A 27,961-nucleotide genomic window follows, 5' to 3' on the forward strand; every position below is an offset into this window, starting at 1 on the left:
AAGCATGTATGTACATGATCCAAACATAGATGCTGTGTTTATTATACCTCTTCTCATACAAACCATGATGTAGTGTGGTTTATATCTTCTCCAAAATATATATGCTGAAGAAATGATAAGTTCCTTAAAAGATCTCAGATTATTTTTACAACTGTTTATTTCATTGCATTATTGTCACATGTGGTTTTTAAGATTTATTTTTTATCAGAAAGGCAGATTTACACAGAGAGAAGGATAGACAGGGAGTCAGAGATCTTCCACCTGCTGGTTCATTCCTCAAAATGGCTGCAATGGCCATAGGTGGGCCCATCAGAAGCCAATAGGCACCCAAGGACTTGGGCCATCTTTTGCTGTTTTCCCCACATCCTAGCAGGGAGCTGGATCGGAAGTGGAGTAGCCAGGACACAAATTCTATAGGACACTGGTAGCACAGATGAAGGCCTGACTTGCTAAGCTGTGACGTAGGACCCAATGTCTCATTATTTAACAAGTTTCTTGCTGATAAATAATTTAGGCTGTATTTTAAACCAGATTCTTAGAGGAGTCTCCAGATAACAGAAAGAAAGGTAGAAGTAATAGAGAAGGGAACTCTACCCTGGTTCCTCTTCACTTTCCAGTTTTTACATATCCCAATCCCAAACTCCCTGAGCCAGAATCTGATAGAACCAATTGAGTGAGATGTTCATCCACATGTACCTAACTCTAATAAGAGGTCTAGAATCACAATTCCCAGTTACCACTTAGCAATGTTGTGAGACCTACATCTTTGGAAAAGAATAGAGGTAATGTACTCTAATGGGAGTAAAAAGTTGGGAAGGAAAAAAATCACCTCCAAGTCTTTATTCCTTTAGAGAACTATCATAAACAGCTGACTCAAAGATCTGTCTTAGCACTCCTTCTGTGTCTATTTATAAATCTCTATTGTAGAGTCTTCCTATGAATAAAGCATCTTTTCCTACCTTGTCTAAAACTCAACCATACTTCACCAGGCAGCTGATAAATCGGAGCACCCAGTTAACTCAGCCGGGAAAGTTGACAGGAGAGAAAGGTTTTATGGTGTCAGTTCATCAGGTACTGAAGCTCTCGCCTCACCAAGATGTTATAAAGACAAATGAGATCATTTTTTTTCAAGTTATGTGGAGCCCTTTGTGGAAACAATACAGAGAAAGTACCAGGAGCTACTGGATTGAACAAATATACTCTCATCCTTGCAAGTCTAAAATTATCTTGTATTTGATGCTACTATTCAAAAACCATTTATGCAGCCTAAGATGAAACTGTGGTTCGTATAAAAAATGACATGTCACAGTAAAATTCATGATGTAAATCTCATCCAAGATCTTCACTAATGAATGAATATGTCTTTAGCACTGGGAAGCACAATCATGCCAAGGAGCTCAAAGCCTAAGGCTCATTTACACAATTTTCTCATTGCTGGGTGATGTCACTTAATCCTACCTGTGCTTGCATGAGAAGAGTAAAAAAAAATATATATATATATTTATCTTCCCACTGCCTAAAAGCTTTATTCTCCTGTCACGTTCACTAGAAGATATTCATTTGAGTTAATATTTTACAATTCTGTTGTACCTATAATGGCCAAGAACCTACCATATTTCATACATTTGCTTTAATTTTACACTGCAATGTCTTGTTCTGCCTCCTAATTCAGATTATTTCGCTCAGCCTCCAGGAATTTTTGAGTTAGAAGGCTAGTGAAGAAAGAGAGCAGGAAACTAGGTGGAGGATTCCACCATGGGGGAGGGCAGGAGGAGGGATTGGGGGAACCCCAGAGCCTATGAAACTATGTCATAAAATAAAATAAACGGGGGGGGGGGGAGAGGGAGAGAGGGAGAGAGAGAGCAGGAGAAAATACTGGTGAAGGGTTGGATAACTGAATAACTGGAGACATGGCTGACTGTTGGAATGAGGGACTCAATGTCTGTTCTCTAAATTTCCCCAACATCTGGCCCCTATCATGTGAGTCAAGAACTTGGGGTTCTTGCAAAGTCTTTCCTTCCCAAATTCTTTCAGAATTCTCACCTGAGGAAGTCTCCTGGGACCCAAGACGCAGTTCATTTCTGAGTGGCAACACTTTCCAACAAGCAAAGTGTCCCCCAGTTTGCTGCTACTGTTTTGCTATTTGCTCATAAGGCACACCCCTGGTCACTCTCCAGGACAGTCCTTGGCTCTAGGCACTACTGTTGCAGCGCATACAGGCTTCTGTCAGGTGTCCAAATGGTTCTTTAGATTACTCAGCAATGGCTGCCCCAGCAATGTTTTGGTTTTCTTTCTAGAAGGTTCTTTGGCTCTGTGAGAATTCTGGAAGGCTGCTGCCACCAGTTTTCCAAATATATCCGAATGATCCTCAATTCCCAACAAAAAAGGTGAGCCACCTTGCTGTGTGCTGCTCAGTAACTCAGATGGAGTCAATATGTTTTCATTTCACTGCTATACCGCATGCACTCTGGGTGGGCAATTAGATTCCCTCCTGTAATTTTGATTAGCACATGCAGATCCTTCACTCCAAATTCAGCTTTTCGACCCATGCCTCATGACATCTAATTGTACTGTAAGGCAGGAAGACCGAGCCAAGCTTGCAGCAATCACCAGTACATTAAGAGTCACTAACAGTATCAGTGTTCTTCATAAGTCTTTCTCATTAGCTGACAAATGTTTGCTGAGCACCAGCTATGTTTTGGGCACTCTTTCAGGTACTGAGAAAATAACAGTGAGCAAAACAGACCAAATACTGGCTTCCTCAGGCCTATCCTCCAAGTCATGGGAAGGGGGAGGGAGAGCTTAACGATACATTATTAAAACATGTGGTTTTCCAGATTTTGTTATGTGCTGGGGGAGAAAACTCAAGCAGGGTTGGCGAGTAGGGAGTGTTGGAGGTGTGCTACACGTTTTACAGTGGAGAGCGTAGGGTCTGAAGTTGGAAAGACCTAGGTTCAAGCTGTTTCTGCCAGTATTGTGTTCTCCACAAGTAAAATGCAAAAACAAACGAAACAGTACCAACCTCAGAGGGTTGCTGGGAATTAAACGAGAAATGTAAAATGCAGAGTCAAGTTTGGTACATGGGTTGTGGGTGCTGTAAAGGAAAGAGTCCAGAAAAGCCTGGGGAATGACAGCCTTCACACTCACCGAGGGCATGAACGTAGGGCAGCTCTCCAAGGACTCTGTGTGTGTTTGGGGGGATGGGAAGTGAGACAGAGACTTGGGGTGGTCTTTAGACTCTGTGGTATTTAGATTCCACTAGGTGCAATGAAAAAGGTGTTATGATTTTATTTTTATGTGACAATATTACCGATGTGCCTGAAATTGTATCTGTTGAATGTGTTTGATATTTTTGACATTTATTTATTTGAATTTGAAAGGCAGAGTTACAAATAGAGAAGGAGGGACAGACATAGAAAGAGAGATCTTCCATCCTTTGGTTCATTTTCCAAATGACCACGACGGCTGGAGCTGAGTAGGTGCTTACCCAGGAGTCTGAAGCCTCTTCTAGCTCTCCCATGTAGGTAGAGGGGGGTCCCAAGGCTTTGTGCCATCCTCCACTGCTTTCCTAGTCCATAATCACGGAGCTGGATTTAAAGTGGTGCAGTCAGGACTCCAACCAGGGCCCATATGGAATGCCAGCACTACAGGGGGAGGATTAGCTTACTATGCCACCACATTGACCCTGTATGTGTTTACCTTATGAAAACTTTTAGATAACTAAATTAAAAATGCTAATGGGCAGTAAGCTCTTGACATACATGTTTACATGGTGTACCCATAAACAGTAAGTTCTATTCTAATGAGAGAGAGGAAGGGAAAAACAGGCGGGGGAGTCAGAGTGAGAGAGGGATTTGGGAGGAAGGGTGGCCGGTGGCCTGTGGGAAGGCCATGGCAGAGAATCTTCCTTGAGGCCTTCCATACTCACTGTGGCTTCCTTTGCTGCCCATCAGAGTGCTGATCTTACAGATGGGAGCTCCCTTTCCCCATTTCTGCCTCTCTACCTCCACTGGTTCATAAAGGCAAACAGCAGGCCTGCTCTTTCATTGCAAAACCTGAATTGATGATGGCATGAAGGCTGTTGTTGGAAGTGGGAGACAAGGAATCAGGCTGAGGAAGTCTGTGTAGCCACTTCTCCTACATCACAGCTCAACAGGAATTGCTGACCTTGAAAAACAAAACAAAAAACAAATAAACAAAAACAGACTGAAGTAAATACACTTAGCTGAGGTCTTCCATCTGTGATTCTGTTTTCAGCTTCTACAGGGTTATTTGCAAATGGCTGATTTTATCACCTTGCTGAACAGGGAGTCCATTCACTGACTGTCATATTAGACAGTCAATTCTGGCTACTTTGCTTTTAATCCAACACCCTGCTTGTGTGCCTGGTGGCAGTGGATGATTGCTCAAGTGTTTGGGCCACTGACACCCATGTGAGAGACCAGAATGGGGTTCCTGGCTTCTGGCTTTGGTCTGACCCAGACTGTTGTGTTGCGCTATTGCAGCTGTTTGGGGAGTGAGCAAGCAAATACAAAACTAACTCACTCTCACTCTCTCTATCTCTCTCTCTGTTGTGTGTGTGTATGCATGACAATCACTCTTTCTCTCTGCCTTTCAAAATATATAAATCTTAAAATATATATCCCTAAGTGAGCCAGACTAGTTTCCCTTGTGTGTCTGGTGGAAGAGCCTAAGAAGATGCTGTCCCCCTGGGTGAAAAAGCCACACAGGGATGTACTGTGTGATTTTGGAGACTCACAGAGTTAGAGTGAACTGTTTTTGCCCATCAGCACCTGGGTCTCTGTGCTTTGATGATGAGCTTCAGGTCTCTGTGTTGACAAGATGCCAAATATTTTGGTAAGCAGAGCAACAGGGGATCCAATTGATTATTCTCTTTTCCTTCCATTTCACATGGAACTTTCTGGAAATTATCATCCAAATTTGAAGAGGCTACCTCAGAGCAGACCAAAGTGAGGTGAACAATGTTTCCATAAGGAGCTGAGAAAGTGTCATTTCCATAGTGATCTGTGGCAACCCCCACCCACAGTGCTTTCACCCATCTTGATAAGCAATTACAGGTAAAAACAGAGACTGCTATGAATAAAGTGTGAATGTCAGGGGAATGCATGGCTAATAGCAGAATTGTAAATATTTGCAAGGCAGAGTGGTGATTCAAGCTCCCAAGATTAATTGAAATTAATCTCTATCAGACACTAATTTGCTTCCTGAGTTCTAAAACCTTCCATTAAAAAAGAGTAAATGAGGCCACGTCAGAATCCTTCTCCAGGTGAGCTGCGTGAGCTCCCTTCCTTGTGTCAGATCTTCGTGGTCCTGACAATGCCAAATTCCCAGGCACCCAAATCACTATGATCAGAAACTTTATTCATTCACTCAATATCGGTTTAATTATCGGTTTGAATATTTATTTATATTATCCTCTGAGTGATGAATATATGCATGGATGTTCAAGTTTAGTCATTATTATAAACCCTGAGTTTAATTTGTTTGCTATTAATCACAGCCTTTCTTTTCTTGGCTTGTCTTATCTTGGAGCATATATATTTTAAGGTGAATAGAATGGAGGACAAGATTCACATTAATCATTTCAGTGAGAATATTTCCTTGCGTTATTCATTTCTGCCCAGGCACTATGCCAGATGCTAAAGATACAATGGGGCGCAAACATGGCCAATGATCTCAAGTAGGCTGAGGTCTGCTTGAGGGGAAAGAAAACAGTCAAATGGTCACAAAAAAAATGAGTTTGTAACTACCAACAACCGTTGTGGGGAAAAGTAGCATGGTTCTATGACAATAGATAACAAACTTGGCTAATTCTGGCATTTAAGACACCCTTGTCCTACATCAAAGTGCCTTGGTTCAATTCCCACTTGTGGCTTCTGATTCTAGTTTCTTGACAAATGCAGACTTTGGGGAGACAGCAGTATAGTGACAGCCCAGGTAAGCATTTTTGTGTTACTCTCATGGGAGACCTGGAATGAGTTCCTATCTCCCAGCTCTGGCCTGAGCCCATCTCCAGCCTTAGTCTGGGGATTGAACCAGTAGATAGGAGCTCTGTTTCCCTCCCTCTCTCTGTCCCTCAAATTGGCAACAAAATTTAAGTATCAAAAAGTGAGTGCAGGGGGAAAGACAGTTTTAAGTGACAGTTTGATTCAAAGACATCAGAGGACCCATATATTTTTGCACTGAAAATCAGTAGACCTTGGGAGGTGTTACAAGGGCCAGGGTTGCCACTGGAAATTCCCAAGACTTGCAATTCACCATCACTGGATCCAGGAGCCAGCCTAAGGAATGCAGAGAACAAGTCCCCCCCGAGAACTTGGGCCTGATTAGAGGATGAGGGATGCCATTGGAAATTGGAGTTGAGGCATCAGGCTGAGCGGGTCTGTATAGCCGTTTCTCCTGTGCCCCATTCGTAATCTCCCTCAACAGAAATTTCATCAATCCAAATTTCTGGCCTTGGAAAAAAAAAACCAGAAACATCTTCCCAGTAAATATAGTTAAAAGTCCAGAAACTTCTATTGAGAGACTAAGCCAAATAGATCTTGAACTGTGTGGAGCCTTCAGATTCTGGGCTGTGGAATTGGGGGGCAGAGTTTTATGAGAGCACACAGAGGTCTTAGTGGTCTGTGGAAGCTCAGTGAAGACTGGTGCCAGAACTTCGTGCCACTAGAGGTCACTACGTCACTCTCAATGCGCATCTGTTGGGGGAGAAAGACCAGTTCCAAAACAGATCATCATTTGTGCTTCCTGTTGCTCTCTCTCTTGCCATCTGTCTGGAATCACAAATGTGACTACGGATCCCAGAAAACTAGAACACACATCCTAACAATTGCTTTGGTGAACGGCTCAAACGTTCCATCTGCAAATGTGAGGACAGCGTAGGACTGTGTGTTGTGCCCCCTCAGCATGCCTTCAGTGCGGCCTTGGTGGCCAAAGTACTTGAATCATACACTGTGGTAGCAGGTGTTTCAGAAATGGTCACACAGCAGGGGTAGATTGGTGTCATTATTTTCAATTTGAAACCAAATGGTGCCCTGGTCTTTCTAATCTGTCCCTTAAGAAGGACCCGTACCAATCCCGATTTATGGGTTCCTGCTTTTCTGAGCTCCACTGGCATGTTCTGGTTCTCCTCTTGTCTTCCCACCAAACTAAAGCTTCTTGTGGAGAGTGCAACTGTCCTGGGTGCAAAGTGACTGTAGAGGATGTGGAGGGCTGATCCAGGGAAAAGATATGATCTTGAGAGGCAGTAACACAACAGGCCAAGTTCACATGACAGAGGAAGTCCTCACCACATGAACTTGAGGGTTACAAGGAAGGCACCACCATCCAGAAGTGGGAAAAAAACAGGGCTTATGTGTCCTGGTGATGTAGTCAGTCAAAAAGACTGTGGAGGAGAGAACCTCAAAGGGTCACAGTCACTTTTACTCTTATAGCACCCAGTTCTGACTTACCAATGGCCAGCAGATGTGGACCGGGGTCTTGCAAGGTAACAGGAAGGGCTCTAAGTGGCTACAAATCTGCTTGTTTGTGCTATTTTTAAAATAATTGGATGTGTAAAATTTTACTTTGGTATTGGCAGGCTTTTGAGCAAATGGATCTCAGCTGCAGTGAAGAAATAACTTCGGGGGCAAAACACAGAGGCCAACTTTGGTTCATTTATGTAACAGTGGTAGAAGGCCTTTGGAGGAGGGATTAACACAGAATTGAATAAAGACAATACAGACATAAGTGATAATCACCAGTTCCTGATTCAGGAGTTGCCTGGTTATCACTGGCTGGATAATCTGGGACAGCTCTCCCTCCTCATGAGAACAACTGCAAAAACCAAAAGAAAAAAAAATGTGTATCTTATAGCAAGGAATTAATGCTAGCCAACTGGGCCAGGATATGAGAGAAAGAAGGCAAAAGGCTGAACAGACTTCAAACAGTTCGGGGGGGAAGGGGGAGTGTGCAGAGGGAGGAGGAGTTTGACCACTGACTCAACAAGAAGACGTCTCGGAAATTTTATTAAAACTTCAAAGTGCTGTAACTCAGAATACGGAAGAAACTGGAAAACCACTTGTGGTTGAAAATTGCTTCAATTACTTTGATAACCCTCACTAAACCCTATCTCCTGGTGTTTAGGCCATTGGGTAATGCACTTGAATCTGTGATGGGTCTCTGACTTGGATTAACCAATGTGTAAGCAGGGATGCTAGGACTAAATTTCAGAAAGGTCTTTCATCTTCTTTTGCTAGGTACCATTTAAGAAATACACCCATCCTGAGAGTTGTAAGTCATACAGAAGAAACAGAGTCCCCCATGCTGTAGCCAGTGCAGCATGAACTGGTGTTTGAAGAGAGCATGACATGTAATGAGAAAAGATAAGAAAGAAAATTTCCACAGTAGAGCAGCTAGAGGAATCCTCTCCTCCTGAAAAGGGATTCATCACAGTGCCTTGTCCAGTGGCTTTCATTCATTTAGGGAATCATATTTTACATTGATTTGATTCATTAGTGGGTCTTCATTTTAATGACTTGTCACCATCCCAGGCAGGAGGTCCTCAGGTGGACCATCCCATAACCAGAGGAAGGAAGAGAGCAGAACACATGGCCGTTTGTCTTAGGAATGTGTGCTGCCTCAGACTGTAGCCTTGCCATCCATGGACCTTGTCAATGCAGTGTCATCTCTACAGCTTTCCACGCTCTGGCATTCGGTGCTAGTTCCTCTATGTCCTCTGGCTGGCTGCTATTTCTCCTTAATGACCTCCAGCATCTGAACCAGCAATCTTAAAAACAACATCTGCCTTTAATAGTCTTCAAAATATTTCTTTAAAGGTTTCCAAACTACAATATGTGCCATACAAGATATTATGAACAGAAGTCAAGGAAAAAATAAGTGGATAATTATAAAACCATGGGAATTTCAAATAAAGGAATTATCAGGTACAGGGGCTAGTGTTGTGGCATAATGAGTAGAGGAACCTCCTGGATAGCCAATCCATACAAATACGGTTTTGTGTCCTGACTGTTCTAGTCCCATTCTAGCTCCCTGCTAATGGTCTGGACAAAGCAACAGAAGATGGCCTAAGTGCTTGGCCCCTGCCAATCATGTGAGAGAACTGGATGTACCTCCTGGGTTTGGCCTGGCTGCACCCTGGTTGTTGTGGACACTTGGGGAATAAGCCAGCAGAAGACAGGAGACCTCTCTCTTTCCCCTTAAATAAATAAAATGTTAAATTTTTGTTTTGAAAAGTCAACATAAATGAATTTCCCGGGTTTGTGAAATGTATCAGTTCACAAAAATCCAGTAATAATTAAGTAGAAGACATCAAAAGAACTCTATACCCACAGGCACCACAGAAAAATGCTTGGAAACTGAAGCCCTCAAGACACCCAATGAAAAACTACAGGCTACTTTCAAAGGAAAACTGTTAGATTTACAGCTGATTGTTCAAGAAATATGATGGAAGCCAGAAATAATAAGATGAAAGAAAATAATTATGGCCTATAGTTCTATATTCTGGGAAAATATTATTCAGAACTGGAGGTTAAATAAAAATATCTCAGGCTTCAAAACAATTGTAAGAAAAGGTAGACACAGGCAGAAGGAAAATACCTGATGAATGTTCACAGATGCAGGAAATAATAACAAAAATGGAAAATACATGAGTTAAATGCACATATAAAATAATTGTGTAAAATATCACTGAATATTCATTGTGTGAATTAGTAATTCTTTCAGGATTCAAAGATCTAGGAAAATAAAGTACATGCTACCAACAACATATAAATTGACAGGGAAGTAACAGTGTTGGTGCTGAAAATTTTCCATATATAAGCATGTTAACATTAAATGTTGGTAATGGTAATCAAGGGTTTTTACATCTCTAGGAGGATCCTGAAAGAATAATTTTAAAAATATAATTATTAAACTAATAGCAGAAATATGTAGAAAAATTAATTCAAAAGAAGGAGGCAAAATAAATTTACCTTAGGTAGGAAAAGTAGAACATAATGCAATAATATATTTAGTTACAGAAAAATATAGAGGCTGAATGCTTCAATTAAAAGCAAATAATATTTCTTTGAATTGAAAAATCCTTCACAATATTTACAAAAGAGATATATAATACTTATGTATACAGAAAACTAGAAAATACAAGAGGGTACAGAGGTATGCTATGCAGATTCTTACTAACAGAATGCTGTTGTACCTTTCTGAAAGTCAAAGACAAACAGCATAATACAGGATAAGATTTTTCATAATGATGAAAGTATAATTAGTCAAGAATGTATAATAGTGATAAAGTTATATTCATCTGAAACACATGGCCTAAATATACTAAACAAAGACTGACAGAACTTCAGAGAGAAATATACAGACTTTATAGGAGGGAATTTTAACACATTTGGCTTGAATGATGAGTGTCTAAAGTCACAGAAAATTTAAACAAACTAACAAAAATGACCTCTCATAATACAGGAGCAAAGTACCTGACAAACACAGAACACATATAAGGAGCATTCAAAAAACTAATGAGCCATAGACAAGTGTCAAATTTAAAAATGTTTAATCCTGCAGAATATGCTCTTTACTGGAAGTTCAATTAAACTAGAAAAGAAAGAAAAAATTAAGTAGAAAGTTGGGACAAGCGTGTCCTACAGGTTAAGCTCCCAGTTGGAATAGATTCGCCCCAAATCAGTGTGCCTGGAATGGAGCCAGCTGTATCTCCCCATTCCAGCTTCCTGCTAACGTATGGCTGGGACGCAGCAGACGCTGGTTCTGGTACTTGGGTCCTTGTCACCTTGGTGGCAAACCTAGATTGACTTCCCAGCTACTGAGTTCAGCTTCCCCTAGTCACTGTTGGCATCGAGGAAATAAATACGAGTCTTTTTCTGTCTCTGTCTCAAACAAACAAATACTGAAAAGTCTTCAATCTAAAAAAAGCTAGAAAAGTCATACATATTTGGAAAGAACAGGTGTAATTTTAAATAACAAACTACAATTAAAATAAGAAAATACTGGGGTGGGCATGGTGGCCTAGTATGCTAATCCTCTACCTACAGTGCTGGCATCCCGTAACGGCAGTTTCCTGTTCTGGTTGCTCCACTTCTCACATTTATTTGTCTTATCTGCCACTCATTGAATTCACTATACATTTCAGTTGAACTTTACTGGATTTGAAATGAACATTAGAGGCACTGAATTCTACTCAGCATTTGTTATAGCTTTACCAGATTAACAGGTGATTTATGGCTCATATTCTGATTGAATGCTATGCCATTTTTAAGAATAAAATTAGAAATACCTTTAACAGCAACAGATGTCTCTTCTATCTAAATGTGCTCTAACCACTCCCTGAAATGCTAAATTCCGTGTGTGTTTTCTTGCCTAGTAGACAATTCACAAGAGGGTGAGACATTGAGCAACTATCTCTCTGAGTAGTTGTAATTTTGGCAGCTGCCTTGGCTCACTACATTTCCTAAAGATTCCTCAGAGCCAAGAATGTCTGCCAAGAGGAGTCCAGTGCTGCTGACGACCAGAAATTGGATTATTTACAAATGGAGGTGTTCCAGCTCTCTGAATTTGCCAACTCCATTGTTGGTGGAGTGTGATAAATTGATTGAGTGCATCTGCCCTTGTGAGCTGACGAAGATCCAAATAGCTTTTTTAAACTGATGGGAAGCCAAGCTTCTCTGGCTAAGGCTTGGGTAGTGTGTACCAATCTACAACCAAACCTCAGAAACAAAGAAATGGATGTAAAGAGGTTACTTCCAGGGGTTTCATCTTAGTTGGCAAAAGTAAGCGCCCTTTCATTTGATTGGCTCAGACATGATTTTCTGGCACTATCAAGGCAAAGGCCTGTGACAGGGCACAGAGAATTCCAGGAAAATGAAACCTTTAAAACTAACATGGGCATTTGGCCTACCAGTCAAGCTGCTGGTGGGATATTTGCATTCTCTCTCAGAGTGTCTGGGTTTCCACCTTGGCTCTGTTTTTCTCCACATGCACTCCAGCTTCCTCCTGATGCACCTGGAAGGCAGTAGGAGATGGTTCTTGTGGTCAAAACCTGAACTACGTTTCTGTCTCCCTGCTTTGGCCTGGCCCAGCCCCACGAATGGGATGCCTGCATTGTAGACAGAATCTTATCCACTACACCCCTATTTTCTGCTTATTTGTATGCATTTGTATGCATTTCCCCTACATAAAGACACGTATACAACTGTGCATTGTATATGTATGTTGAGCAGGGATCATGTGTAGACACAGTAACTAAATCCTGTTGTCTGTCCTTGGCCCAAATGGTCTGCCAGCAGCATCCTGCACAGCTGATCATCCTCCTCCTTTTCATTACCTGGATCCCGAGACCTCACAGCATCCGAATTTTTCCTTCTGTGTTACTATTTCTTGTATCTCAACCTGCTTTTCTGGTTGCCCTTCCCAAAGTCTAATCCTTTGACTTCTCAGGCTATTGAGACTCCTATGAACGTCTGCTGAGAATTTCCAAATACACATCTCCTGCAGTGATTCTTGCCTCAACTACACACTCACATGTCTACTCCCTCTCCAATGGGCATTTTAAAAATGTTCAAAACAGAACTACTGAATGTTTTCTTGCTAGCCCCTTAAATGGTCATCCCAGACTTCCAGCCCAACAGGCCAGACTGTTGCCGCCATTCTGATTCTTCGTTTCTCTATACCATCCATCCAATCAGCAGCCCTCAGAACTGAAGTCCATCTGAGGAATTTCTCACTATTCCCTCTTCTACCACTCTGCTCCAGACCACCATGCTTCGTCACTTGAGTCACTACTAGGGTCTCCCCACAAAAACATCTTCCCGTTTTTGTTTTAGTCTCTCCCCAAACTGGGTGATCTTTCTAAAACTAAATCAGGTCACATGACTCTCCTCAGAATACCACAATGGGTCTCCCATTCACCCACAGGAAAGCCATAGTCCTTAAAAATAATCTGTAAGCACTTAGTATGCCTTAATTTTTAAACTTAGAAATACAAATATAGAAGGAAGTATAGTGGCAATGAAGAACATGCGGTTGGGGCGGATGGCCTATGGGCAAAACCTGGCTCCAGTTATTAGCTTTGTGACATTGGGCAAGTTATTAACTTCTCAGTTTCTAAACTCACTTCCCTGTACAGTGGAATAATCATAAAATCCATCTCATAGTTTTATCATGGGGACTAATGAATTAACATTTGTTACATGCTTACAATAGTGCTGGCATGCAGTGAATAACATAAAAGTTGAAAACATTTGAGTCAACATTCTTTGCTATTAGCCAAAGATTTCATATATGTATTTTTTAAAAAGACTCATTAAGTGGACATTGGCTTTAAATATCAGGTTCAATAATTATGCAGCTTTCAAAATTCCTTTGAGGATGTATGGGGAGAAATAATGAGACCTCACTTATAGTCTATTTTTTAGCTGAATCATGAGTGAGAAACATTGCAAGAGTAAAGGATATGTGAATGAACTGTGCTTTCATGAAACAGTATAGTAGTTCTTTTCAAACAATACTTTTTTTTATTTAATAGAAAATTGGCCCTGAAACACCATCCAGACAAGAATCCAGGTGATCCTGTTGCTGCTGAGAAGTTTAAAGAAATCAACAACGCCCACACAATACTGACGGACATGTCGAAGAAGAACATATATGACAAGTATGGGTCCCTGGGACTCTATGTGGCTGAGCAATTTGGAGAAGAAAATGTGAATACCTACTTTATGCTGTCAAGCTGGTGGGCAAAGGTAAATCAGAATGTTTTTCTTCTTTCAAGAAAATGTCCTGGAAGTCTATGATAGTTACTCTTTCAGATTCCATCTCAAAGAAAGTTTAACTTTACTCTTGTCATACAAGGAGATTCACTTTTCACTGAAAGCTATTATTTGGGGATCCTTTTTTGCATTAGCTCATCCATTAATTATGAAATCCAACATGACTTAAAATACTTCTAGACATTAATTATATTTGAATTTGGAGCTTCAGGTTAATTCTGACTGCCCTCCCCCCTCCATAATGACTAATTAACAACTGACTCATTGCTCAAAACCAAAAATAATTTATTAGTGTGACAACTGTTTAATAAAATATTATAGGACAAATTTAGCAATGTCCTTTACTATCTATAGCACAGGCTACGGCAGCAAACACAATACTTGGAAGAGTGAGTGGCAATGATGTCATAGGTTCACGTGGAGCCCCCAGGGGTAGGAGAGAAGGAAACAAGGGGAGAAAGGTGAGACTTACACAGAGACAGAAACATGGAGAGGAGTTGGGGGCGAGGAGAGAATTGGACACCTGATCAAGGAAAAGACAGCATTTTGAAAGCCTCAGGGAAATTTATTGACTTCTGTACAGTACATTTTGATTTCTCAGGAATGCCTAATACATGGATGTTTGGTGCTGGGTTTTTCTAGTTTGTATACAAATATTAATATTCTTAGCTTCTGATTTAAGTCACATTTATAGATCATACATGTAGTTAACATATTTTATGAACAGTTCTCATTTATATGAGTTGTAGTTCATAGTAATAATAATAATAATAAAAAAGTCTCCAAAGTCAGTGTTATGGCACGGTAAGCTACCGCCTATGATGCTGGTATCTCTTATGGCCATCTGTCCATGTCCAGTTGCTTTGCTTCCAATTCAGCTCACTGTTAATGGCCTGGAAAAGCAGTAGAAGATGGCCCAAGTACCTGGGTCCCTACCATACACATGGGAGATGTAGCTCTGGGTTGCTAGCTTTAGCTTGGTCCAACCTAGCCAATGTGGCCATCTAGGAAGTAAACCAGTGGATGAAAAACTCTGTCTCTTTCATTTTCCCTTCCTCTCTCTCTAATTCTTACCTCCATCTTTCAAATAAATAAGCCAGATTCCCCAAAAGGAAGCCATCATGATCAGTAGTATTCTGTTTTCTTCCACTAAATCTTGCTGAGGTTTATCTATGCATAGAGAGATTTTTTAATACAAAAGCATGGAAAGAAATTCTGCAACCTAAAACCTCATTTGTCTTCTATGTTCCCAAAATTCTTTTGGGGAGAATATTTGAGATTCACGGTAATATTCTTATTGAAAACTTGATGGTTTTGGAACTTGGAAAGAGGAGTGTACATGTTGACAATGTCATTCCTGATGATACATTAGCATTCTAACAATAAAAATTAGTTCTAAAAATATATTTTAGAGCTTTCAATGGAATTTAGTCTCTAGGAATCTCTCGTCCTGTGGGAAGGAACATCTGCAGTTGTAGATAGTCACACATGTATGCTTGATTGCATATTGGGGCCTGAGTAAAAATAATAAGGCTTTCTTGCTCAGGAAGTTGATTAACATGACCAAAACTTATGTAGACAAGTAAAATCTACCTGGTAGTGTAAAAGATACACAAAATAATTCCTGTTGGCAACTCCTCAAAATCAGTCCCCAGAGGCTGGTGTGGTGGGGTAGTGGGTTAAGCTGCTACCCGATTCACAGGCATCCCATACAAGCACCAGTGAGCATCCTGACTGATCCACTTTGAATGTAGCTCCCAGCTAACGCATGTGGGAAAGCAGCTGAAAATAGCTCAAGCATTTGGGCCCCTGACATCCATGTGGAAGACTTAGATGGAGTCCCAGACTAATGACTTTGGTCTGGCCCAGCCCTTGTTGTAGCCAGTCACTTGGAGGCCTGCCACCAAATAACCACATATTGAATATGCACCATGTGGATGAGTCAATATGACGTCATCAGTATATCTTTTTAAAAACCTCAGGAACCTGGAGTGGCTAGGATAGTGCTAAAATGCTGCAAGGAATAAAGCAATGGTGTTTCTCACAAGCAAATAATGTAGCTAGATTAAAGGCCAAAACAAAAGAATGAATAGGAATTTTCAGAGAAGACAATATGGAAATTGTGCAGCAAAAAGGGAAAAGGTCGATGAAGAAGGGAGTGGTTTCCTAGGGTTATAGCCGAGGAATTCTGCCCAGGAGCGTCCTGGAGGTAGGGGATGAGGGCGAGGGCTTTGTGGTTTAGGGTTTTAATGTATCCAAGAATATGAAAATGTAAAGTATCTTTCCATAGCAGAGGTTATAGGTGCAAGAGTATGACCAAGACTGTCCAACTCCTGGGGCTCCGCCTCCAGCTGGGCCAGAGAGGTAGGTGGGTTCTGGGCTGGGCAGCAGGTGAGGCTGAGATTCACTGACGCCCAAGTGTTCTGCCTCAAGCTGCTGAGGCAGTGCACGTGCACACCACGAACTCGGCCTTACATTCCTCCCTGATTATTAATCACATGAAATCTGCATTTCAGTTACAGGTGTATAGACCACTTCGTTTCTGGTTTAGTTTTGCTCCATTCACAAAAATAGGCGACAGAGAGGAAGATCCTCCATCCACTGACCCACTCCCCAGGCAGCTGCAATGACCAAGGCTGAGCTGAGCTGAGCCGATCTGAGGCCAGGAGCCCCCTTGGGTCTACCATGAGGGCTCAGGGTCCCAAGGCTTTGGGCCATCCTTAACTGCCTTCCCAGACCACAAGCAGGGAGCTGGATGGGAAGTGGGGCTGCCAGGATTATAGCTAACACCAATTTGGGATCCCAGAGCATGCAAGGTATGGATTTTAGCCATTAGGCTACTGCACCAGGCCCAATTAATTTATTTTTAGTAAGCAAACCTTTTATCTGTTTGTGGGGAAATCCTGGTGTTGTTCATTAGGAGAAAAGCATGTTTATGAATTTGTATATTTATTAATATGGCACATATTTATTGTTTTTAAAGTGTCTACAAGATACCAAGTCTTTTGGCAAGACAAACTAAAAAATCACTAACATGCATTCCTAGATTCCAAGCTTGCCCTTGTTCTACAGTGTCAACAGGAAGAAAATCAAGGGGGTGGACATTTTGCACACTAGTAACACATCACTTGGAATGTAGAGTATCTAGTTTCAAGTCCCAGTTCCACTTCCTATTCCAGCTTCCTGCTGATGCATGACCTACCTGGGAGTCTGCACATGATGTTTCAAGTGATTGGTCCTTGCCAACCACGTAAGACATCAGGCTCCTCGGCTCAACCTGACCCAACTCCAACTGTTACAGGCGTTTGGGAGGTGAATGAGCAGATAGGAAAATACACTCTCTTTCTCTTCCTTTCAAATAAAAAATAAAGGTAAAAACACATTTTAGATGTATCAAGGTAAAAAAAAAAATTAAATATAGAACAATTGGAGAACAAAAAGCAATTGTTTTGGGGTGGAAAGACATCATAGAAGATGAGTCTTAAACACCAGATGGGTATTGATGAGGTGGCTGGGGAATGAATGTGTTGGCAATGTCTGAATGACTGAATTTACAGTGAGAGCCAAGTAGTAAGACGAGAGCAGAGCTGAGTACATGCAGGGGAGGGTCAGTAGTAAGCAGCCAGAACATCATCATGACTAGGTACCTCAGCTCTATCTGAGACACAGGTGTTGCAACACAGCTTCAAGAGAACAAGTGTTTAGGAAAGCTCCCCGCAGCTGCATTGGGCAGAGCTAAAGGCAAGTGTGGAAGCAGCAATGCTGGAGGGAAGGCTGCAGCCACAAGCCAATCAGAGATAATAAGGACCTGCTTCAAGGCCTGAAGGGCTGGGCTGGAGATGAGGAGAAGCAGGCAAGAGCTCTGGAGTGAGAGAGTACAGGATTGGATGCCTAACAGAAAGGTGAATGTGGACAGGGCATTGTTACCTTGCCCTTTGATGAGAAGGGTTCAGTTCTCTGAGGCAGCAGAGCTTGGTTAGCTTGTTTGACTTGTGGAGGTTTTATTTGCCAGTTTGGGTTTTGTTTTGTTTTGCTGTGATCTTAATCATGTAAAATAATATATGTGTGATAATATAATAACATGATATATATAACATATAACAATCTTCATGGCCTAAGAAGAAAGAAGAGATACCATTCTCCTGTGTCTAATTGTTAAATGAAGCTTCTCATCATTCCTCCAAGTACTCTTTACAAATAGAGTTTTTACAAGGAGTAAGGATGGAGGTGGATGAGGGTAATCTGTGAGGTGAACTGAAACAACTTCAGGTCCCTGGGGCCACATGGGTACAGGCTTGGGTTCTGGGGTTCTTCCCCCAAATCTCCCATTCCTCATCCCTGTTTTGCTTGGCCTCTGTTTCCTCCAGGCTCTGTTCATCATCTTTGGCCTCCTGACAGGCTGCTATTTTTGCTGCTGCCTGTGCTGCTGCTGCAAATGCTGCTGTGGGCACTGCCAGCCAAAATCATCGACGCCTTCAGAAGAAACCTTCTACATGTCCACGGAGGACCTGGAGATGCAGATCCAGATCGATGCAGAGAAAGGTAACACAAGACGGAAGCTCAGTTGTGGTGGGTATCGTTCTGAGGTCCAACTACACCCCAGGTCTAAAGTCAGAGGGTGCCAATCGTAAAACGTGAGGAATCCTTCAGATCCTTAGCTTGAGTGATCTTTGTGGGAAGATGAAACGACATTTAGCACTAGTAGATACAGAGAAAAGCTGCACCTGACTCCCTTAGAAATCACGAGAGGTGGGGATGATGAAGCTCATGACAGAGCGAGCTCCAGGTGCAGGGAGATTTGAGCCGGGGAGGCCCAGGCCAGGAGCTTCCAAGGCAGGTATATCCCCTACGAGAAGCCATTTCAGTGTATTCAGTTAGACTGTCTATTAAAACAGAAAAGAGCAAACATCAAAAAAAGTCATCCATCTCTAATTTTCTTCCTGTTGATGGTTTGGCATTGGGTTTGGGGTAGAACTGGTGGCAACCACACTCCTCCTGATTTGTAGCTTCTTTGTAAATATACACATTCAGCATGAACTTTAAACCAGAAACATGTCTGTCTATACTGGGAGGTACACATAACCATGGTATATGACTTCATTTCCCAAGTTGATTCTATCATTCTACCTAGAATTGGGGGCGGGGCGCGGAGAGAAGTGTAAAAAATAATAAGATGTGAGAGAATCTTTCTATGAGATATTTACATTCTTTGAGAAATGCCTTTGTTAAACACGAAGGGGTCAAATCTGTCATTGTCTTGCTTAGTCTTGCATCTTAATCCTATTGTCCTTTTCAACTGGAAAACATAATTATTCTAGATTACAGATTTTATCAGTTACCACGCCCCCCCCCAAATAAAACCCTAGATAGCTAACCAAGAGAATAACTGTAATTCAGACAGTGGTGCATTGTTGGCAGAACTGCTGAGATTAAGAATGGCACACTCCTCTGAACTGTACTACATTGTGATTCTGCTGGTCACACTGAGACAGAAATTCCAGGGCCTGGAGCATCAGAGGCTCTTTAAAGGCTTCTGTGTACCTCTTATTCTCTGTTGAGTGTGATGCTGAGTAATATCTGGTGTTATCTACGCTGACTCCAACCTGGAGGAAAGAGTCCTCAATAATGCGAGTCGTCCTGACCCCTGGCATCTGAGAATTGAGGGCTCAGGGAAGTCAGCAGGGTTATTCCTGCAGGGTGGGATCTCTCTTAGTGTATTGCTGGCCAGGCCTGTATCCAGAAGAGGGTGCTCTGACCTTCCAGTCTTGTCCTTAGAGTCAAACTGTAGGCCCAGAGTGAAATGTAATTAAAACTATACTTTTACAAATTTGGGATGTAAAAGGACAAATCATGCTTTTAATAGAGGCATACATAGCAAAAAAGATAAAGCATGCAGGATTGCTGATAAATGAGTAAGCAGTGGTATTTACATAGAAATTCCTTTTCTTTAGTGAAAAACTGGTGACTTTGGCACAGCTTGATAACAAATAATGATGCCAGTGCACTGATTCCATCTGTTCTTGGGAGAAGCTGCTTTAGAACCCTGACAAGAGCTTCTGGCCACACTGACCCTAGGATCTCCCTAATACCCATCAGTCCGAAGCAGCTCTCAGCAACAAAGGACAGAAAAGAATAACAAGAGAGGAGTCTCAGCATCTTTCAGTGGTCAAATTTAACTTTCCCTTTTATAATGGAAAATCCAAATGAGGGTAATTAAACATAAATATCTCAAATCCATTTTTTTCACACTTGTCTGAAAAGCTTCACACTATTTTCTCTTTTGAATGAGATAAAAAGATCCACTAGATCTTTTCCCTAGACCTCCTTTATGGAAAATGTAGTTTCTGGACCAGGAATCCATCCCACGTGCCGGTCTCCACCAGGGAATCTTCCTTGCTAAGTGAATGGTGATGATTCAGAAAGTCTCTATTTCTTAGTGCTGACACCCCAGAATTACCAGCTCCGCCACAGACATCTGATTCTAGGCCAAATAAACCCTGTATTTGACTGTATTAAGAATCCCTAACCCAGGGTCCAGTGTGGTACCTTAGCGGCTAAAGCCCATGCTTTGCATGGGCCAGGATCCCATACGAGCACCAGTTCTAATCCTAGCAGCCATGCTTCCCATGCTGCTCCCTGCTTGTGGTTTGAGAAGGCAAAAAAAGAAGTCTGATTACAATTTTTTTATTATGTAAAGTTAGAAAAGTTTTTCAGTTTTACAACTCATTATTAATAATGTCTAACCTTTTAGGGATTGTTGTCAAGTTTGGGAAAATTCTTATTGTTGATTTAATATGTCAGGGTTACTTCAAATATTTGTTAAATAACTGAATTAAAAAATAAGCTTACTTTGGTGTGGAAAAACAAAATCATATATGGTTGCTGCCTAACATGTATTTTCTGTGAACATTTATGAAGATCTCAATATTTGAAAGAATTTTCCTCAAACCACTTTTGCCTGTTTTTTCAAACCTTACTGCTGTTCCTTGTGACTTCTTCTGAGACAGTCTATTGGACACATTGTGTCACACCCGCTGCTGGCCCAGATCTTCATGTCCCTTCAACAAATGAATTGGCTTAATAACCTTGAGGAATGTTCCTAAGGTCATTCCTATATCCATAAGACTAGTAACAATTACTCACATATTTGCTGCAAATTACAAAAACATATTCCATTATACTAAACTCAAAGGAAACTGGTCCCCAATTCTTTTTTTTTTTTTCTTAATTTGAGAAAAAGAGAGACAGAGACAGATAAATCAAGATTCTATCTACTTTCCCAACAGACAGGATTGGGAATCAGGAATGAAGTCTATATATCCCAGGTGGATTATAGTAACCCAATAGCTTGGGTCATCCTCACTCTCTCTGAAAATCTGCATTTCCGGGAAGCTATAACCATAAACTAAAGTTGGGAATTAAACTCAGGCATTCTGATGTGGGATTGAGCATATTCACCATGATACCAAACTCCCACTGCTCCATTATATTTTAGCTGAACCCTCAAAATGCCCAACAGACATAGTTATTTAAGAAAACACACTTGGGGCAGGGGCAGCACTATAGCCTTGTGGCTAAATCCTCACCTTGCTCATATTGGGATCCTAAAAGGGCACTGGTTGGTGTCCTGGCTGCTCCACTTCCTATCCAACTCTCTGGATGTGGCCTGGGAAAGCAGTCAAGGATGACCTGAAAAACAAAGCCTTGGGACCCTGCACCTGCATGGGAGACCCAGAAGAAGCACCTGAGTTCTGATTAACTCAGCTCTGGCTGTGGCAGACACTGAACAAGTGAACCAGTGGATGGAAGGTCTTTCTCTCTGTCTCTACTTCTCTCTGCAAATCTTCCATTTTCAATAAAAAATAATTTTTTTAAAAAAAGAAAAAGAAAATATACTTGAAAGACACCTCTAGCTACTCAGATATCAAGTTGCTGTTGTGAAAAATAAGTACGATACCTCAACATTTGAGTTCTTCCAAAGGCACTGGTGTTACATTAGGGTTTTTAGACTTTTATTTTAATGAAAATAAATTTAAAATGGTAAACATTTTCTGCTTAAAGGAATTTTTGATTCTGATATTGAATCTGACCAAAACAATTGTAAACTTTAGGGTTGGAAGCACACTGAGGAGTCTCTTCTATTCCAATCTGTATGCCTTTGTTTCATTTTCCTACCTTATTGCACTGGCTAGTTTTTCTAGTACCTCGTTTACTGCTTTACTGTCCTTGTTTTGAAATCCTTAATTTTTTTTTTTAAGTATAGCACATCCTCACTTGCTCTGAGTTCTGCAAATTATCTATCAGTACTCAGAATATTTACTAAATCAGAGTTTCAAGCTGATGGCTTTGGTCAGTAAATATTTTCTTTGATTAAACTATTATTTACCTTAAGGTTTATTTTACAATTACACTACATAAAGACACTTAAAAAGGAAGTCACTAGTCACTGTCAAAGAATAGGGGGAAAGTTGCCTGCCCAACGTGAACACTTTGCTTCTAGGGAAGAAGCTAACTGAGATGAGACAGAAGTGGGTAAAAAAAGAATGGCTACAGCCTAGGGGCTTATATGCATTTTCAACTCTGGAAAAGCAAGCCAGATCCCAGTGCTAAATTTGTTTTCTTTCTGCCACGCTGAAGGCAGTGGGATGAAATGCAATCACAACTCCCACCTATAAATCATAAAAATGTCTAGTTGAGTCAAGTCTCCCCCTGAAACTCTCCTTGCTTTTGAAGGAAGAGGAGTAATGTATTTGGAGGAGGAGACTTTATGGTGTTGACCTTGAATCTAAAAGTTTGAGAGTCAAGTGCCCAGAAAAATCTAGTGACTGCTTAACTTTTCCTGCCACTTATCTGGACAAAACCCAAATAAGTCCACAACCACTGAGATAAAGAAAGCCATATGGCTCTAGCTCTCGGCCAAGGCACAGAGATATTTATTACATGTTTACTGTGCAGCACTTAGCGCCTCTTCACTTCCCAAAGGAAACAAGCAAGAGACTAAATTCATCCTTTCTCTTTTAACATCCCCCCCATTAAAATGAGTCCATTTCTAAAAATAATACTTGAAAATTAAAATTCTTGCAACTAGTACAGAGCCCTTCGCTTCTGCTATGTATGAAAATATCAAGTAAACACCTTCAAAGCCCCAGGCCAGGATGGTAGGACAGGTGAGTCGGCTTAGAATGCTCCCCAACAAAGCTACTCAAAGGGGATCCAAGGTTCCCTTGACTTTTGGCTGCCAGTGTTCACTGAGGAAATTTACTAGGCTGGTCTACTGAGACAGTATTTCAACAACAAATATTTACTGAACACTTTAATATCTGCCTGACATTATGCTGGTGGCTAGAGAAAAAAAGTATGGTTCCTGGTATTCTGAGGTGTTATAATCTAGTAGCAGAGACAGGCACACAAATAGTAAATAATAACCACACAAAGGCTTTCTTTACAAATACAACAAACGTGACAAAGCTGACACTAGAAGGCCTGACATCAATGTGAGTGAGAATTAGTTCCTTTATTTGCTCCATTTATTCATTTCGTTAGATAGCTGGAGTTGGGGGGAGAAAGAGACACTTGTTGTGAACATAGTTTTGAATTTATAGTCCACTAATTCAGAGATGTGAAGTAGTAAAATTGATGCAACCTAACCAAATACCCACACTAGCATGGGCTGCGCAAAAGCCAAAATCTGGATGTGGGTATGCAATTAGGGTCTCCTATGTGGGCGGCAGGAAGTCAACTATTAGAAATGAGCTGCCTCGCAGGGTCTGTGTTAGTGAGAAGCCACACTCAGGAGCCAGGGCTCTCAGATGTGAGGTTTGGCATCTGAACTGCTGGGTTGAATGCCCACTCTTGATACTGGTTCTATTAACTATTAAATAGATACAAATACTATGACCTGATTTTTACCTTTCACTATTATCATTAGAATTGTTGGCTTTTTCTTCCTCAGAAACAATCATGGTAAATCATTTATGATTTTTTATTTATACTATTGTAATTATATATACTGTTTGTATATATGTTATTCTCACTTTAATATTACTGGCTTTGTACAACTTGCTTTTTTTCACTCAACATTGTATATCTGAGATTATTTGCATTGTGGCTGCCATTTATTTATACCATTGTATAAATATTCTACAAAGATATCATGTAGGGCTTACTTTGCACGCACCAGGATCCCAGATGAGTGCCACTTTGTATCTTGGCTGCATCCCTTCCCTTCCTGGGAAAGCAGTAGAGATGGCCCAAACTTTGGAACCCTGTACCTACGAGGGAGACCTGGAAAAAGCTCCTGGCTCCTGGCTCCTGGCTTCAGATCAGCTCAGCTCAGCCACTGCAGCCACCTGGGGAGTGAACCAGCATACAAAAGCTCTTTGTCTCTACATCTCTCTGTAAATCTGCCTTTCCAATAAAAAATAAAAAGTAAATCTTAAAACAAAATCTGTAACATTAAAAAAAGAATATCATGCAATTTATTTACCCAATCTACGGCTGACATTTTCTCCTTTTTGCCCTTGCAAACTGAGCTGCTACAGATGTTCTTGTGCATGAGAGCAAGAATGTCTGTAAACATATACACACAAGTGAAATTTCTTAGGCAAAGGGTATGTACATCATATACATCTACAACTTGTTAAATATTGTCAACTCGGTCTGCAAAATTACTGTAGCTACATTCCCTCCATACTTCATGAGCATTCCTGTTACTCCACATCCTTGCCAACCCTGGCTATCACCAGACTGAAAATGTTGGTCCATGTAGTAGCAGGTGGAAAGTAACAGACAGTGGCTCTAGTTTTCATCTCCTTGGTTAGTAGTGAGGTTGGATGTCTTTTTATGTGTGTGTTAGTCATTTGGATTTCTCCTATGAGATGCCAATTCAAATATTTTGAAGTTTCAATGATATCATCCGCCTTTTCCTCATTGTTTCTGAGCATATTCTGGACCTCAATTCTTCATTGTTTATGATTTGATGTTTCATTTTTTGTGGAATCTTCTGATGTGTCCAAGTTCTTAATGTTTGCAAACTTTTAATCTTTGCACTTAGTGATTTCTGTGTTTTGAACAACCATTCTCTGTTTCAAGGACACAACGGTATTCCCCTCTATGGCCTTCTTGGTTTTACAGTTTTGTTTTGCACACACATCTGCCTATCCATCTGGAGTTGATCTGATATAATGTAGAGATCTTATTTCAGATTTTTTTAATCTTAAAAATCTCAGCCCCCTGATTTATTTTTTTCAGCCCCTTGGTTTCTAATCTTGGTTTTGGTATACCCTAAGATTCAACAGATATATGTAATAGTTTCTGGAATTTCTTTTTGGAAATCTCATTTCAACATTTGCCACATTAAAACAACTGTCATAAGACTCTATGTTCATTGTTCTATTTTTTTTTACTTTTAGAAATGGATTTCCCAATTGTTCTCCAGCCCACAAATGCAAGTGAGAAGACACAGCTAATCAAAGAAGGACCTAGAAGTTACTGCACGGACTCTTGATAAGGAGCTCACTGAGGGTCCAAGGAGCCTCCTCTCGGTCCAGCTAGGTCTCCAGGTGATCAAGGAGATGGAGGGGCGAATGAAATGCTGTGAACTTTTCCACACTTGTATTTTATTTTTATGTTAGAGAAAGATGATTGCTATATGACTTTCTCAGTATGCAGACCTTATCCCTGAGTGGAATTTTGAATGAAACTCATTTTCTTGTGATGAATAAAGGCCCCCATGGTTGTTTTAAGCTCCTTGTGTGAGGTTGAGAAATGGCCTTGGGCAGCTGTTATGAGCTTGTCCTTTATGGGTGTCAGCCCTCATTTGTCACAAACTAAAGTGGTCTCAAAACAAAAGCCACTTTTCATCCATTTGCCTAATTGCAGTATTCATATCAGCCACAGTATCAGCGGCAAATCAGGAGCAGTAGAGGAATTGTGTGCAGAGTTCTGTCTCTGGCAAAATTCACTATAGTTATAGACTATTTCACAAAGAAGGAAAAGACAATTAGGCTTAAAAAGACAAATTGCACTGTTTTAAAATTTGTTTTTTGGAGGATTAAAAAATTAACTGAAAAGTGACAAGAAAATCAGGAAGAAACAGATATTATGTGTACTTTCAAACTGGCTTTAGCAAATCAACTTCAATCTGACTGGACCTTTAAGAGATTCCAAGGAGTATTCTGGGATAGAGCCGATCCCAAGTAGGGTGTTGATCATATTTTTAGTGAAATTTTTTTAATTGGTCCAGATTAGCCAGACTGAATAAAAGAAATGCATGAGGTGAAAGTAAAATTCTAAGTTCTATAGTCTAAATTTGCATTTAGAGAGTCATTATCTTATTTTAATGGATTTAATTATGTTCATTAGAAAATGCTGAGCTCTATGTATATTGGGAAATTTAAGGTCAGATGTCATCTCTACTTGTTTGATTCTTAAATTCTTGGTGTAGCAAAAACCTTGTGCTTTTCCTGAAATATAGTACAGCAGCAAACATATACGTCTCTCCTAGACCTTTCTTAGTTCTTTAAGACCTTATTCTGTTTTTATGTAATATTGCATGAAATGCCATTCTCCTTTTTCTTATTTCTTACCCTTCCATACCAGACTATAGTCAATAACTGTTGAATATATTGTGAGAATTACTGTCATTAACAGTAGAGTTTGGAAGTCATTAAAACTCTGTGCTAACTCTTGAGTTAATGGATTTTTCCCCCTATATAATTAAATAGAAAGATCTTTGTTTTGCAAGTTAAGAAATTTGGATCTAATGTTAAATTAAAGATTATTTTTATTATTTTTATTGGAACTATACAAGAGTACATTTCCATCCGATGATTCACTCCCCAAGAGCCGCAACGTCGATACTATGATGAAGTTTCACTGCAGAGTTTGGTAATGCCTAACAGGCAGGGAGCTGGAACCTGTTAGAACCGGCGGGATTTGTGCAAGGTGAGGACTTAACCACTTGCGCTAATGTTAAATTCTCAAATTTATCCCCAGAACCAAGTGATAAAATGATTATAAGATTAATGAGTACCCTGTAACACAGTTTGTAACTAGCTTCATGGTAGAGATAAAATTGCTGAGGTAAAGAATGTCATTTATTTCACAAATGTAAAGTGATTTTAGATGAATTTATCTATGTTGACACAGATAAATGTAACAGGTCTTCCTTATAAAGATTCTTCACAAAGTTTATGGAAAACAAAGCTAAAAGACACCTTTTAGTGCACAAATGCTTGAAATGCATGAACATTTGGGGGTCAAAAAAGTTCAGGAAAATGCATATTACATTTGATGAAATTATGAAAATATAGACATGATTTTTTAATTTTTTCACTAAAATAAAATTCTCCTTTAATTCCTTTTTCCATGAACTTTTTTGTAGCACTTTCATATAAACTTAACAGCAAAGTCCAGACAGACTCCCAAGTTTAACCAGTGAGTGTTTTTTTTGGGGGGGGGGAGTTGTATTTGATAGATGAATGCATTCCACACTTAGAGGAAATGATAATATAAATATCCCAGCCTGTGGATGATCTGAGCCACTGCAGTTCTTTCCTGTGGTCTCTCTAAGAAGCAGATCAGGCCTGTTTCTGAATAACAGCTTTTAAAATCACAAAGCTTTTTTTTTTTAAGATTTATTTATTTTTATTGGAAAGTCAGATATACAGAGAGGAGGACAGACAGAGAGGAAGATCTTCCATCCAATGATTCACTCCCCAAGTGACCGCAATGGCCGGAGCTACGCCAATCCAAAGCCAGGAGCCAGGAACTTCCTCCAGGTCTCTCACGTGGGTGCAGGGTCCCAAGGCTTTGGGCTGTCCTCAACTGCTTTCCCAGGCCACAAGAGCTGGATGGGAAGTGAGGCTGCCAGGATTAGAACTGGTACCCATATGGGATCCCGGGGCATTCAAGGGGAGGACTTTAGCCACTATGCCACACCACCAGGCCCAGAATCACAAAGCTCCCTTTTTCCCAAAGCCTCATTTTTAATTTTTACATGAATTTGTTTTGTTTTTGTTTTTTCACTTCTCTTCCCAGCTCACCCAGGAAGCTGGTGCAAGAGTGATTAAGATGAGAACAGGACATGAATCAGAATCAGGATCAGAGTCGGAGGACCAAATCCCTGGAGGGTGGTGGGCAGTGTCTCTCTCAAAGGCCTG

At 40.7% G+C, this 27,961-nt stretch overlaps 1 protein-coding gene across 1 annotated transcript in view; it reads left to right on the forward strand.

Moving 5' to 3' along the window:
• LOC121166529 (dnaJ homolog subfamily C member 5B-like) overlaps positions 1-25,473 on the forward strand; it is a 40,523-nt gene extending 15,050 nt beyond the window's left edge. Inside the window, exons 3-5 of the mRNA XM_040995702.1 lie at positions 13,559-13,772; positions 18,167-18,341; positions 25,211-25,473. Coding sequence (XP_040851636.1) covers positions 13,559-13,772; positions 18,167-18,341; positions 25,211-25,305 — 484 coding nt within the window. The 3' untranslated portion in view covers positions 25,306-25,473. The remainder of the gene's footprint in view (positions 1-13,558; positions 13,773-18,166; positions 18,342-25,210) is intronic.
• The last annotated feature ends 2,488 nt before the right edge of the window (positions 25,474-27,961 follow it).

The sequence above is a fragment of the Ochotona curzoniae genome, unplaced genomic scaffold (assembly GCF_017591425.1).
Source record: "Ochotona curzoniae isolate NIBS_2020 unplaced genomic scaffold, NIBS_Ocur_1.0 patch167, whole genome shotgun sequence".
NCBI classification, from domain to species: Eukaryota; Metazoa; Chordata; class Mammalia; order Lagomorpha; family Ochotonidae; genus Ochotona; species Ochotona curzoniae.